Genomic DNA, 12824 nt, shown 5'->3' with positions numbered 1-12824 from the left:
TCATAGGGTTGCAATTACCTGTCTTAATATTTAAAAATCTGCAGCAGCTAATTCACCTCAGATTGTCTGAAAAATGAAAAAAATTCTGGTATACATAAACATGTTCTTGCATAGCAGAGTTAAGTCCTTCCATCTCGGAGGGAAGTTTATTAAGACACAGGATGTTGGGACTGGAGAGATGGCTCAGGGGTAAAGAACACTGGGTCCTCTTCCAGAGGTCCTGAGTTCAGTTCCCAACAACCATATGGTGGCTCACAACCATCTAGAATGATAACTATATACATTGTAAATAAATAAACCTTTAAAAAAAAGACACAGGATGTTAAAGGGGAGCTAAAACATTTTATCCTGCAGGAAAGACGCTTACACTCACTGAATAAACAACTCAGAGCAGCTCCTGGAAGTCCATGAAGCCAACTAAATGCACAAGTACATAAGCAATAAGGACCTTTATAAGCCCTGAAGGACACTCTCAGACCAGCACCACTGCCTGGAGGAGGCAGAAACCAGCGAGGCTGCCCGGAAAGGCCCAGGCCAACCGAGCGGCCTGGGATGGAACCCTCCAAATTGCCGCACGGCCTGCGGGCCGTGCGTGTTTTCAGCTTTTGCGGGCTGTCACCACACTAAGGTGTGCCGTGACGCAGCTGTCTGAGACGTTCTGCTCCTGTGAACAGCCTCTCACCCATTTCCTATAAGGAGCCCCAGCAAAATTCACTGGATCACCAAGATGGACTTTGGCGGCATGGTTACTTTGGTCTGTCATCGGCTCAATATCTGGAGTAAGCAGGCATTTGTTCTCGTGTCCTTAGGAACAGTGTCACACAGCACATTTGCCATGTACTTTTTTCCACTTGAGAACTCCAACGTGATCTGCATCTTTTGGACTTTTGTTGACTTCATATAGTCATGACCTATCTTTGGGACACTTATATCTCAATTTTAGAAACCTTATGACAGTCTTATAAGTAATGAAATGTCCTTTTCTCTTCACAACAGATTGTATCCTTCAACTTCTCAGGTTATAAGGACACTACAACCATTAAATTACTTTAGCCCTTCACTTTTCCATTATATTCCCATATCCATGCTGATGACATCTGCTTTCTACTTTGTATCCCTTCCAAAGATGAAAGCATTTGAGCTCCACACAGTGGCTAAACTTCATTTTCTTTGGCTCCAAGGTCTGAATCCATGTGCATCTCACAGAGACATTGAAGTACAACACCTCCATCATACCCAGAATCCCTTTGTATTTTATCCTTAGTTGTTTTTTTTTGGGGGGGGGGGTACTGATTTTCATGTACTCTTGGCCAAAAGTTTCAGTATGTCCATTTGTGGGATGAAAAAAAATATAATGCATTGGGCAGCATGCTCCCTTCTCCCTTAGCATGGTTTTATTCACTCACTGATGCAGTATTTACAGGAGCTACAGGGCTCAAGCTACGCTCTGCCTAGAGGCAGCAGCCACACCTTCAGCACACACACCCCCCCATTACTGTAGAGCTTGGAATACCTATAAAACCGTCTAGGAGAGGACAAAAAAAATTGATGTTTGGGGCTGAAGTTTAAGGCAATGTAGAGCTCACTCACTATCCCTGGGCATCAGGGTCTATGGCGAAACAGGAGCCATAACTGGTTGTCTTGGCCCAACACTGACAGTAAAGAGCCCCAGAGACTTGCAGCATCCAACAAGCCTGAGTGGACTAGGACAGTCTGAATACCAGTGGAACGAGTCAAGCATTGCTCTCCACTATGTTTGTGGGACCCCGGTAGCCTGTCATCCCACTCTCACTGAGGTACCCTGTTCCCATTCCAGCACAGCATCCAGGGCCCTGAATTTAGCACTCTCCCAAGAGGAATGAAGAATAGGCAGGGATTCTTCATAGCAGGGATAGGCTGGTGACTGTGGCTAGAGCACCAGAGCCCGATGCCTTCTGAATGTCCCAGCTTGGAACCTGGTGTGTTGCAGAGACCTAGCCTCACCAGGCTGACAGCTGCTAGGAGAGAAAGCAGAGTCAGAAAGCTGCCCATGTTAGCTCAATGGCAAAACAGGTTGGCATCCCCACCCCCAAGTAGACAACTCCAGTACATAAAACTCCTGCCCGGGCAGGAAGGCCATACGCAGCCTTGTGGAGCTAACTTGCTTGTGCCAGGCCCCAGAGCATAGTACAGGGCATGCAGTCATTCCCACTCGCAGAGCCTGGGCTCTGGATGAACTGTTTAGTAAAAACGGGGAAAGGAGAAGTGGGACACGGAGGGGCCCTGGGGAAGGACTGGCAGTAAGAACAGACTGCAGAGTCAGGACCAATTTCTCTCACTGGTGCTTGGCTTTGTAGGGCTGAGAGTGTTTCTGTCAGTCAGGCTCTCTGCTGCTTGTGAAGCCAACCAACACTGACCCCTTAGCACCACATCTGGAGGTCTGTTCCACCAGGCTGGAGAGCATGCCTTCCTGAGCCAGTGTTGGAGGTTGGTCTAACGCTCATTACTGGCTCTTAAGATCTGGTTACTGCCCGCAGGATACACCCATCCTTGTATGTGTAAACATGCCTATGACATTATACCTGATTCACTAAATGGCCATACCTGGGCAGGGCAGAACGGGGTTGGTGTGGCTGAGATTCCTGGGATTTTGAGAATGGAAGGATCATGAGAACCACTGGAGATAGACAAGAAGAGAGAAAGAAGGACGACATCAGGATGGGTTAGTCTGGAGAAAAAAAACCATATGGGGCCAGGAGGAAGGACTCTAATAATGGTGTGAGAAGAATAAAAGCACGTATTTATAAGATTATGGATGGAAGACAGGATGGTCAAGGAGGATGGATTTGGATGGGGGCTGGGGAATAGATGGTGAGATGATTCAGACAGTATAGGTAGGAATATCTGCCCTGCCCAAGGTAATAAGGCAGTTATAAATCTAACAGTTGTCTGTCTTATTATTTGTGATGGCGGGTTAAATAATATTACCTTGATAATCTCAGGGGTAATAATAAATAATATATAGCCCAACATTCATATATTAATTTACTGCAACAAGCCAACATGGAGATGAAGGTGAAGATTAACTGCTAGTTATGGGTCCCCCTCTGCTCATCAGTCTTGAACTTCCTTTTCTCATGTTCTCCCTGAGACAAAACTCATAGTTTACAGCCTTGGCTTCACATGCTTCAGTGGGGCTAGCTAGTACATCCTTCCACTCGCAGGCTCTCTGTCCCTTCTCAGCCCAGTCTCCTCTCTTCTGCCTGGCTTCTACCACTCCTTCTCAGGTCTGCCGGAGTCTGGTTGCCTTGGCTTGGTCTGATGGAAAATGAGGAGCCTTCCCGCCATCTGTGAGAGCCATGGGACTCACTCCGTTCACCATCTTCAGCAAGGTACAGCAGGCCTGTGCTGCTGACAGGACCCAAGTCACTGTCAACATGGTGAAGCCAGCACCTAGTCGGCTGTGATTCTCTCCGAACAGCACCTTGGCAATGTGGGAGGTGGCAGGGCTAGCTGGCTGTCCTGGCCTGACAGAGGGGCTAGGTGAGCACATGGATGGGTGGAAAGTACTGCGAGTCTGGGAAGCCATGTCTGTGCTCTCATTGGTACAGGTCGGGGAAGGGCCCGAGTGAGTGGGCATGGCCACACCTGGGCACCCACCCCTCGACCAGCCTTGATAAACAGGGATCGAAAGAGCTTTCTGAAACTCTTGAAATTTCTCAGCCAAGACATTGATGGTGTTGGATGCATCACGAAGACTCCTATCGGAAGAGCTGACCAAGGATCTTGGCTACTCTGTCGTCCCTGCTTGCACCTGATGGCAGGACTGAGTTCTGTGTGTCATCCTCATCATTCCCTTAGTTGTCCTTGTCGTGGGAGTGCTGCTGAGATGAGCACACTGAAGCTTGGCTGCGGCCCTCTCCTGCTGCCAGCTCCTCTTGCTGCTGCATGGGGTCTGTAACATAGCTGTGATTGTCTAGAAAGGTTGGCAGCAGTTGGACAATGTGGATACGGAACCCACTGAGGCTGCTTCCCAGAGGCTTCACCAACAGACTGAGGTCCCTGGAAGAACTGTGGGTTTGAGCTTGTGGGCATGAACCAGCCACCTCCTCTGTACCACCTGTGTGGGTGCCCTGCCTGCCTCTAGTACCAGGGAGTCTTGCCTCTGCGTGGCTTGGTCTCCTCAGGTAGCTATGACTCATGACACTTGTCACTCTGAATCAGCTCTGGTTGTGTTACTCTACTCAGCTGCTGGGCTTACCTTGCTGGTTTACCTTCAGTACACAGGGCCTAGTATCATACTTAATCCTGTGGTTCAGTACCACTTGCATTAGCAAGGGCCATACTCTTCATGATGACCCATCAGGCTTTATCTGTCTACTCCCCATCTTTCACCTAATCCAGGTCTCATGACCAATAGAGTAGACTTTCAGTCCAACCAGCTCAAAGAGCCAGCCTGTGATAGGCACACAGATGACAATATGACCTTCACTGCTTTTGGGGGAGGCAATGCTCTTCTAGCCTGACACAGCAATTATGTGTCTTAGCTTGCTTAAGGCGGGGGGTATTGCCAATTACATAATCTTCGCTCTCAGGGTTGAAGCCTTTAGTGACATTTTTCATGTGACTCAGGGAGGGTCGTATGTCCACATTGCTGTGGTTCAGGAGCACACTAAGCAAAGCATGTTTCAAGAGTTAAGGGTGAGAAGAGACCATAGCATTCACAATGTCATCTCCAGTCATATTTCCCACCATTGTAGACACCCTGCCTTGACACGAGACCTGCATTCTTCCATCCATTTGAACAAGAAAATGAATCCATGCACAGCCCCTGGCATTTGCTCTGGAGGTCACAGGCTTCCACATGTACCCTTTGACACCAAAACTGATGGTGAAACCTAACCTGACTAAATTCATTTTGACAGCAATATCTGATCTGAAATAGTGTATGTCTTGTTATAGCCCCCTTTGAATTACTAAAACTTGTGAATTAACATGTGCAATTGCAAATATATTAATGTATTCTGTTACTATATCTCACTAAACATATTACAAAAGAAAGTGGTAGATACAACATATTATTTTTCTACAACCCAAGGCTTGTGCATTTCTAACCATCCTGCCCTAAGCTTATTACTGGCATTTGTAGTGCAGTTTTGACATTTGATTCTGAAGCTGAAAGGACAGGTGTATTTTAGCTACTTTTTAAAAGAAAAAAAACAAACAGTGCTGAAAGAAATTATCCATTCCAAGATACAGTTTGTCCGCACCTGAGATAAAATTAGAGTTGGGTGTAGGCTCTTTGCTCCTCAAACCAGTCATACTCTAAAATGAATAATACTATAAATATTACCAATAATGGAGCAAGAAAGAGGCTAACAACTTCGTGAATTAAGGCACATACAGAGCCAAAGAAGCATCTAGAAGAAATACTAATTTCCCCATTTTACAAATGAGAGTCTGAACTGTAAAGGCCAGCTACGTAGAAGGTGGCAATGTCAGAACTAAGCAACATTTGCTGCTTTAAAAGTTTCACCATTACTGCTCCCTAACCAAGCTCTGGACTATTTCCCCACCCAAACACAGTTTAATAATCACTGCCACACATCACGTGTTTGAATTATACTTGATTCTTTCTTTTTTTTTTTAATGTAAGCACTGGTTACATCAAGGTCATTCAAAGGTCATTTGAATGTCCAGAGGGGTCACGTTAGGTAGTGTTGTGTACATTTAAGAGGAGGTAATCCTGGGTAATCCTAACAGGAATGACTTTGATCACTGACAGTGTGTCCTTAAAGAGGATTAGCTCTCTCTCTGTCCCTTTCCTTCTTCCCCCCTTATCTAATTCAAAATGTAAATTTTGAATATGTCCCTGCCATGATGTGCCACTATCCACCACCCTCACCAGAGGCCAAGCAATAATGCCACCTTATCTTGGACTTTTTGCCTCCAAAGCTGATCTAAAATAACCTTTTCTCTTTAGCTACTTCAGGTATTTCATTTAGCAATATGAGGTTTTAAAAGGTATTTTTAATGTTTTTCATTGAAGTAGCAGATGTTTATAAATTCAAATTGTTCAAGTACTATGTCTTAAACACCTCTCTGAAATTCATGTTAGAATTTAACTGTCTTTGTAACTATATAAAAAGGCAATACATTTGAAAGATGACTAGAAAATGGCACACACATATACACAGCCTTAAGGATCTAAGTGGCTACTATGAATAAGTTTATGTTGAAAAAATATTAGCATAGGAAATGGACAAATTTCCAGAAACATAGCCACCAAATATAAGTCATTAAGAAACAGAAAACCTTAACAAACCCATAGCTGGTGTGAAAAATGAAACAAGAATCCTAAACTTCCCAGAAAAGCTGGGTATGGTGTTTCCTGGATGTAGTTCCAGCCTTCTGGAGCCCAGTAGTTTCAGACAAGCCAAGACAATCATGAAAGTCTATCCATTTCTAATTCCAACATAGAAAAACCAAGGACAAAATGGCTTTGCTTATAAGAAATATCAAACATTTGAAGCCAAATAAATGCCAGCTGCATTCAAACATTTTATGAGGCAGCATTACCCTAACACCAACATTAAAACTATCACAAGAAAAGAGCGTTTCTAATGAACACAGATGTAAAAATCCTCAAGAGGGCACTAGCAAGCTGACCCCAACATCACATTCAAAGGACCTTACACCATAACTAGATGGAGTTTATCCCTGGAATGCAAAGACGAGACTGAATCAATGTTAAATATCACATAAACAGAATGAAGACTAAAAACTGCATCACTGTCCCAAGTGATTAAGAGAAGGCACTTGACAAAATGTGATTACCTTCTATAACAAAGACTCTGAGCAAAAGGGGGATAGCAGGAAAACATCTCAGTATAATAAAAGCCGCAGATGAAAAGTCCACAGTTACCACCACACTTTTTAAAAATATAACCTTATTTTTCCTCTAAAGTCTAGAGTGAGGAAAGGATGCCCGTTCTTATCAGTTCTATTTAACATAATCCTAGAAGTCCTATCCAGTTAAGAAAAACGTAAGTAAAGCTTATCCAGATAAAAAGAAGGAGAAGGAGGAAAGGGAGGAGGACCGGAAGAAGAAACTTTTTTATATCTAAAGACATGGCAGGTTGGAGGACAATTTGCAATACTGATCAACCTTCAGGTGCCCACTCATTTTTCTGTGGTAGTTGCATTTCTTGAAATGCATTCCACAGGACACCCTAACATCCTCATAGCATACTTACCCAGTTTTCCTCTGAGTTTTCTTTACTGTCAAACTATTAGGGACATTTTAAATTCCCGTTACATTTCGTTACATAGATTGCAGAACATAAACAGAGTAGAATAAAAAATAATAAACCCTTAAAATTGATATAGCTTCCTAAGGCTGAGAAGGTTACAGAAGAGTGTGTATTTTGCCACCACGTGTTTATGCACAGTAAAACACATTTGTTTGCATGTACAGAAATGGCTCTAAAAGATTTGGAAACTGTGTGGCCAAGGGACCTTGATTAGAAGAAATTTTGAATCATGTGAATCTATTTTTCATTTAGTTTTACATGTTTCATGATGGATAGTATAAATCAGGCCTTTAGGAATGTGTCCTACTTTAAAAGCATATAGAGTTTTAAATTAAAGCAAAAAAAAATTAAAACGCATCTCTTCTATACCTCAGTTATTTCTTTCTTCTGGTTCAGGTCATCTGGTACTTCACCTGCTAAAATAAACATTGAAAATAAGTGGTAAGGAAAGTTGAGACTAGTTTTAGATATTTAATTTTAGAGAATAAACTTAGTATTCTGTTTTGCTTGGCATTTGGGTTTTTTTATATACTGTGGAAAGATAATATCATTACATCATACCCCTTTCTTTTTCTCCCTCCAAACCCTGCCACACAGCCCTTCTTTCTCTATGTTAAATTAATGGCTTCTTTTCCCATTCATAGTTATTGTGTACATACATGTGTGAGTATACATACATATTTCTAAATACAACCTGCCCAGTCAATATACTGCTACTTGTCCATATATTTTCAGTGCAAATTGGAGTGATCTCTCCAGAAGCACTATTATCAGATAGAGTGTAAATTCAAATATTGACGCCAGATGTATAGCCCTATACGTGACAATTAATGTAGAGGGATGCTTACTTAAGATAGAGTTAAGTAGACATTAAAAATAAAAAGACATGTGGCCGCAGCTTAGAGCATCAGTCAAGGCTCATCAGAGAAGCTCTGTTGTGCACTAGAGGTGATTAACACAGATCCACCACTGATTAGGGAACCGTGGGATGCTCAGCCCTAAACAGAGCATCTATATTACACACATTCCTCCAAGGCTCAGGAATCATGTCAGATGAGGAAGCAGAAAGACCGTAAGAGTGATAAGAAATGGATGACTGCAAGGAAACTATTCTCTGGGCACAGCAGAGCAGATATGAACTCACAGCAGTTGAGACACCATGCACAAGGCCTGCACGGTCTCAGGCCATACAAAATGCTGGCGTGGAGAGGGGGTACTGGCAAAGTCACACTCTCAGCTAAGAGGCCATCAGCAGTTGCTGGCTATGGGGAGAGGGAGAGCCAGTTTTCTTTGTGGATGCAGCCTCTAGTGTGTAGACTACCCCCCGGTAAAAGTCACACATCCAAAAGCCTGGGGGCAGCATCAGCTACACTACACAGGTTAAAAAAAAGAAGGAGGAGGACCCCAAGTTAAGCGAGTAGGAAAAATGGCATGAATCTAGGAGGAGTCAGAGGACAGGATGAATATGATCAAAATTTATTGCACAAAATCCCAAAGAATTAATAATAAATGAGCAATCAAAAATAAGATGTGGAAACTGGGTAATAGTGCTCCCCATAAGAGCCACAGACTGACCAAATGGCCAGTTCCTACCAGGGGAAGTCTCTCTTTGATCTGGCGGTCAGGGTGAGTCCAAGAGACTTGTGAAACAATAGACTGGCATTGTCTTTGGTCACCTCCCAGAGGCTGAAGGCAAAACCGTCTTGCTGAAGATACTTCAGACATGAGATGTGGAGGAATCAAACTGGATCCGACCTTGAAACCTCCTCCCTGAGAAGTAGCTTTAATAGTATATGAAGATGCCAGACAGGCCAGCAAAGGGAGAAAAGAACGTTTATTCCCCACTTCTGAATGTTAGAAGAATACAATTATTTTTATTTTGCAGGGGTCACAGTTTAGAAATCACCTTGAGTCCTAAAAGAGGCTTTGGACTTGTAGAGTACACTGGGAGTGCTGAGGGTTATAGGAACTTTTGAAGTTGGATGAAACACATTGTGTATCATGAGATGACCATGAGCTTAAGAGAGCAAGGGCTGAGTGTCATGGTTTGAGTGTGCCATGTCACTCCTAGGCTCCCATGTTTAAACACCTGGCTCCCATCTGGTGGCACAGCCTGGGAAGGTTTTGGAACTTTGGGCATTTTTCTAAACTTTCCTTAGTATTTGAAAGGTTGATACTGTTGACTAGAATTCCGTTTTCACAGTAGTGAGGTATTTGCATCCGCTTGTCCCAGACATATCAGAATTACTCACAACAAGCTTGCACCACTACAACTTTAGATCATGTTTTCTGAATAAGAAAGCTGAAGAACAGAGTCAAAAGTGGAAGGACTCTGTTATCAAGGGAATTTATAACCATGTCTTTTTCTTTGCATGAAACTCTGTGACAATACTTGATGTTTGTCTGTGGTTTTCCTGGAGGTCTACGTTATGAAAGCTTTTCATCTGCTGTTCAGGAGGAATCCTTGAGCTAGTGACAAACCTAACCAGCCTCCTGAAATGTAAATCTCAGGTTTACATGGTCCAATCATGACCACATATGCATTCATTCTAATGAGATGATGAAAAGAAGAGAAACAACCATGTCTTTGTATTAATTGGTTCCCCAAAGAGAGCCTATATCAGGACTAGAGATAAAACAAGAAAAATTAAAAGTCTAAGAAGGTAATAATTCTGAGTACCAGAACAAGATGTAGATAGGTGTGCTGGCTAGTTTTATGTCAACTTGACACACACTAGAGTCTTCTGAGAGGAGGGAGCCTCAAGGGAGAAAATACCTCAATTGAGCATTACAGCCTCAATGCTCTAAGCAAAGCTGTGGGGCATTTTTTTTAAATCAGTGATTGATGTGGGAAGGCCCAGCCCATTGTAGATGGCACCATCCCTGGGCTGATGGTCCTGGGTTCTGTAAGAAAGCAGGCTGAGCAAGCCTTGAGAAGCAAGCCAGTAAGAAGCACCCCTCCATGGCCTCTGCATCAGCTCCTGCCTCCAGGTTCCTGTCCTGACTCACTTCAGTGATGAACGGTGATCTTGAAACATAAGCCAAATAAACCCTTCCTTCCCTAAATTGGTTTGGTCATGGTATGTCATCATAGTAAATGTAAACTAAGAGGTCAGAGTGAAAACCTAAAATTTCCTAGAGCCCAGATCTATGATTCAAAACAAGATAAGCTGCACTCACAAAAAAAAAAAAAAAAAAAAGCAATCCTGAACAGTCTGAGTGCATGCAAGGAAGAATACGTTTTGTGGGCATAAATACATTATAAATTATAATGCATATACATTGGGGCCAAAAGAGAATACTTAACTCTTTCTGTTCCTTTCCTGTTCTCTATGAGGGAAATTACAAGCCTTCGTGGGATTTGTAAAATATGGAAATTTATAAATATCATGAGATCTCTACGTGAAAATGTCAAAAAGTTGTCTCTAAAAGTAGCCTGCAACAAACATTTCAACAAATGGTTATTGGTCCACAGCAGTAATTTCATACTGCTTCTTAGAAATTATATCACTGGGTTAATATGAAACAAAAGGCTCTCCAAATTTCAAAATCTCCCTAATATCCTAATTCTTACTTACGTCACTATTTAGGTCAAGAAGATTTTTTAGAATGCCTCTGAAAATAATGTCCGTAAATTTTAAGTAATGGTTCTATGCTATTTACCAGGCATGATGTGGACATAAGACATGCAAGAAATCTCAGGCTGGAAGCCATTGTGTCTACTACCAAAAAAGGCAAGAGAGGGAACTAGGGGTACAGGAACACTGAGGAAGCCATTCCTGCATGGGTGGTAGGGATGGGATTCAGAGAGAGGGAAGTCAAATGGTATGACATTACAGCATATCAACATTTTCAATTCCTTGTTTTCCTTCAGAATCAAATCCTGCTTTAAGTTATTAGAAAAGGTGGAAAGTTTCGTTCCCACTAGTAGACAAGGAAAACTTACCTTCTCTTGGAATTCTTTGAAATCCCATAATGCCTGACCTCCATGAAATAAGGTAAAATATCCACAGGAACACTGTGAAAGTCCTACTGGGCTTCCGTGTTCACTACAGAAGAAATTGCCTGCTAACTAGCCAATACGAGGTTGAAGAAGGCCAGGAACAAAAAAGGATGCTTGAAAACCCAAATATAGATTATTTATCCATACAGAAGAATGCAAAGGGGAACTTGGCAGTGAAGGTGCCTGAAAAAGCATTTCAGGAAATAAATATTAAGTCCTCATAAATATTGACATTGATCCCACAGTGAACAGGGGAGGATGCATAAGATATTGGCTTAACAGATGCTGAGACTCATAGCCAAACTTTGTGAAGAGTGCAAGGAATCTTATGAAAGATCTTATGAAGGGGAAGATAGAAAGACCTGGAGAGGACAGGAGCTCCACAAGGAGAGTAACAGAGCCAAAAATCTGGGCACAGGGGTCTTTTCTGAGACTGATACTGCAGCCAAGGACCATGCATGGAGATAACCTAGCACCCCTGCACAGATGTAGCCCATGTAAATTCAGTGTACAAGAGGGTTCCCTAGTAATGGGAACAGGGACTGTCTCTGACATGAACTCAGGGGCTGGCTCTTTGATCACCTCCCCCTCATGGGGGAGCAGCCTTACCAGGACACAGAGGAAGACAATGCAACCAGTCCTGATGAGACCTGATAGGCTAGGGTCAGATGGAAGGGGAGGAGGACCTCCCCTGCCAGTGGACTGGGGGAGGGGCATGGAAGGAGAAGAAGGAAGGAGGATGGGATTGTGGGGATAGGGAAGGGGGCTACAGCTGGGATACAAAGTGAATAAACTAATAAATAAATTTTTAAAAAAATATATTGGCTTAACAAGATAAATCATGAACCCTGTCTCAAAAAAACAAAACAAACAAACAAACAAAAAAACATGATAAATCATGCTGCCTAGAACTCATCCTCCCAGGGAATTTGGCCTCTGGAGCACTACAGAGCAAACCTAAAAGTGTAACAGAGTATCAAAAGGAACTGTCTCCACACATGGATGACAACAGATCCTAAGTTTCATCAAATTGTTCCAAATGTGTGCATCTGGGTGTTCATTACACTAAGTATCATAGCAATGATTAATAAGAAAACCAAGATGGTTTGGATAAGAGAGTCATTTTTAAATGATATTGCTTATTCATTTTTATTTATTCTTTATTTGTTTATTCAATACCATTAAAAATAAGAAACTATTCCCTTACCATAGATTCTCCCATTAATGGAACATTTTTTAAATGTCATGATGTTTTGAGTGAGAGTTCCTGTTTTGTCAGAGAAAATATATTCAATCTGGCCCAGCTCCTCATTGAGTGTGGTCGTCCTGGTTTCAGCAGGCATTGCTTTCGCAGGGTAATACATCTTCCGGTCCCAGTTTATAAAATAGCTGTGTCCCAGACGGATTACTTCCACACTGTGGACCATTCACATGAGAAAGGAAGGAAGGAATGGAAGGAAGAAAAGAAAGGAAGGAGGGAGAGAGGGAGGGAGGGAGGAAAAGAAACAATGGAACAAAAAGAGAGAGAG

General features: G+C 42.6%; 1 protein-coding gene across 1 annotated transcript in view; it reads right to left on the bottom strand.

Moving 5' to 3' along the window:
• Positions 1-12824, bottom strand: part of Atp8b4 (ATPase phospholipid transporting 8B4 (putative)) — a 175449-nt gene that overhangs the window by 55166 nt on the left and 107459 nt on the right. Inside the window, exons 12-13 of the mRNA XM_055601660.1 lie at positions 12503-12711; positions 7662-7705 (exon numbers count right to left, since the gene is read on the bottom strand). Coding sequence (XP_055457635.1) covers positions 7662-7705; positions 12503-12711 — 253 coding nt within the window. The remainder of the gene's footprint in view (positions 1-7661; positions 7706-12502; positions 12712-12824) is intronic.

The sequence above is a fragment of the Psammomys obesus genome, unplaced genomic scaffold, assembly GCF_907164565.1.
Source record: "Psammomys obesus unplaced genomic scaffold, mPsaObe1.curated_primary_1811, whole genome shotgun sequence".
In the NCBI taxonomy this organism is placed as follows: Eukaryota; Metazoa; Chordata; class Mammalia; order Rodentia; family Muridae; genus Psammomys; species Psammomys obesus.
This window is presented reverse-complemented; position numbering and strand designations above follow the sequence as displayed.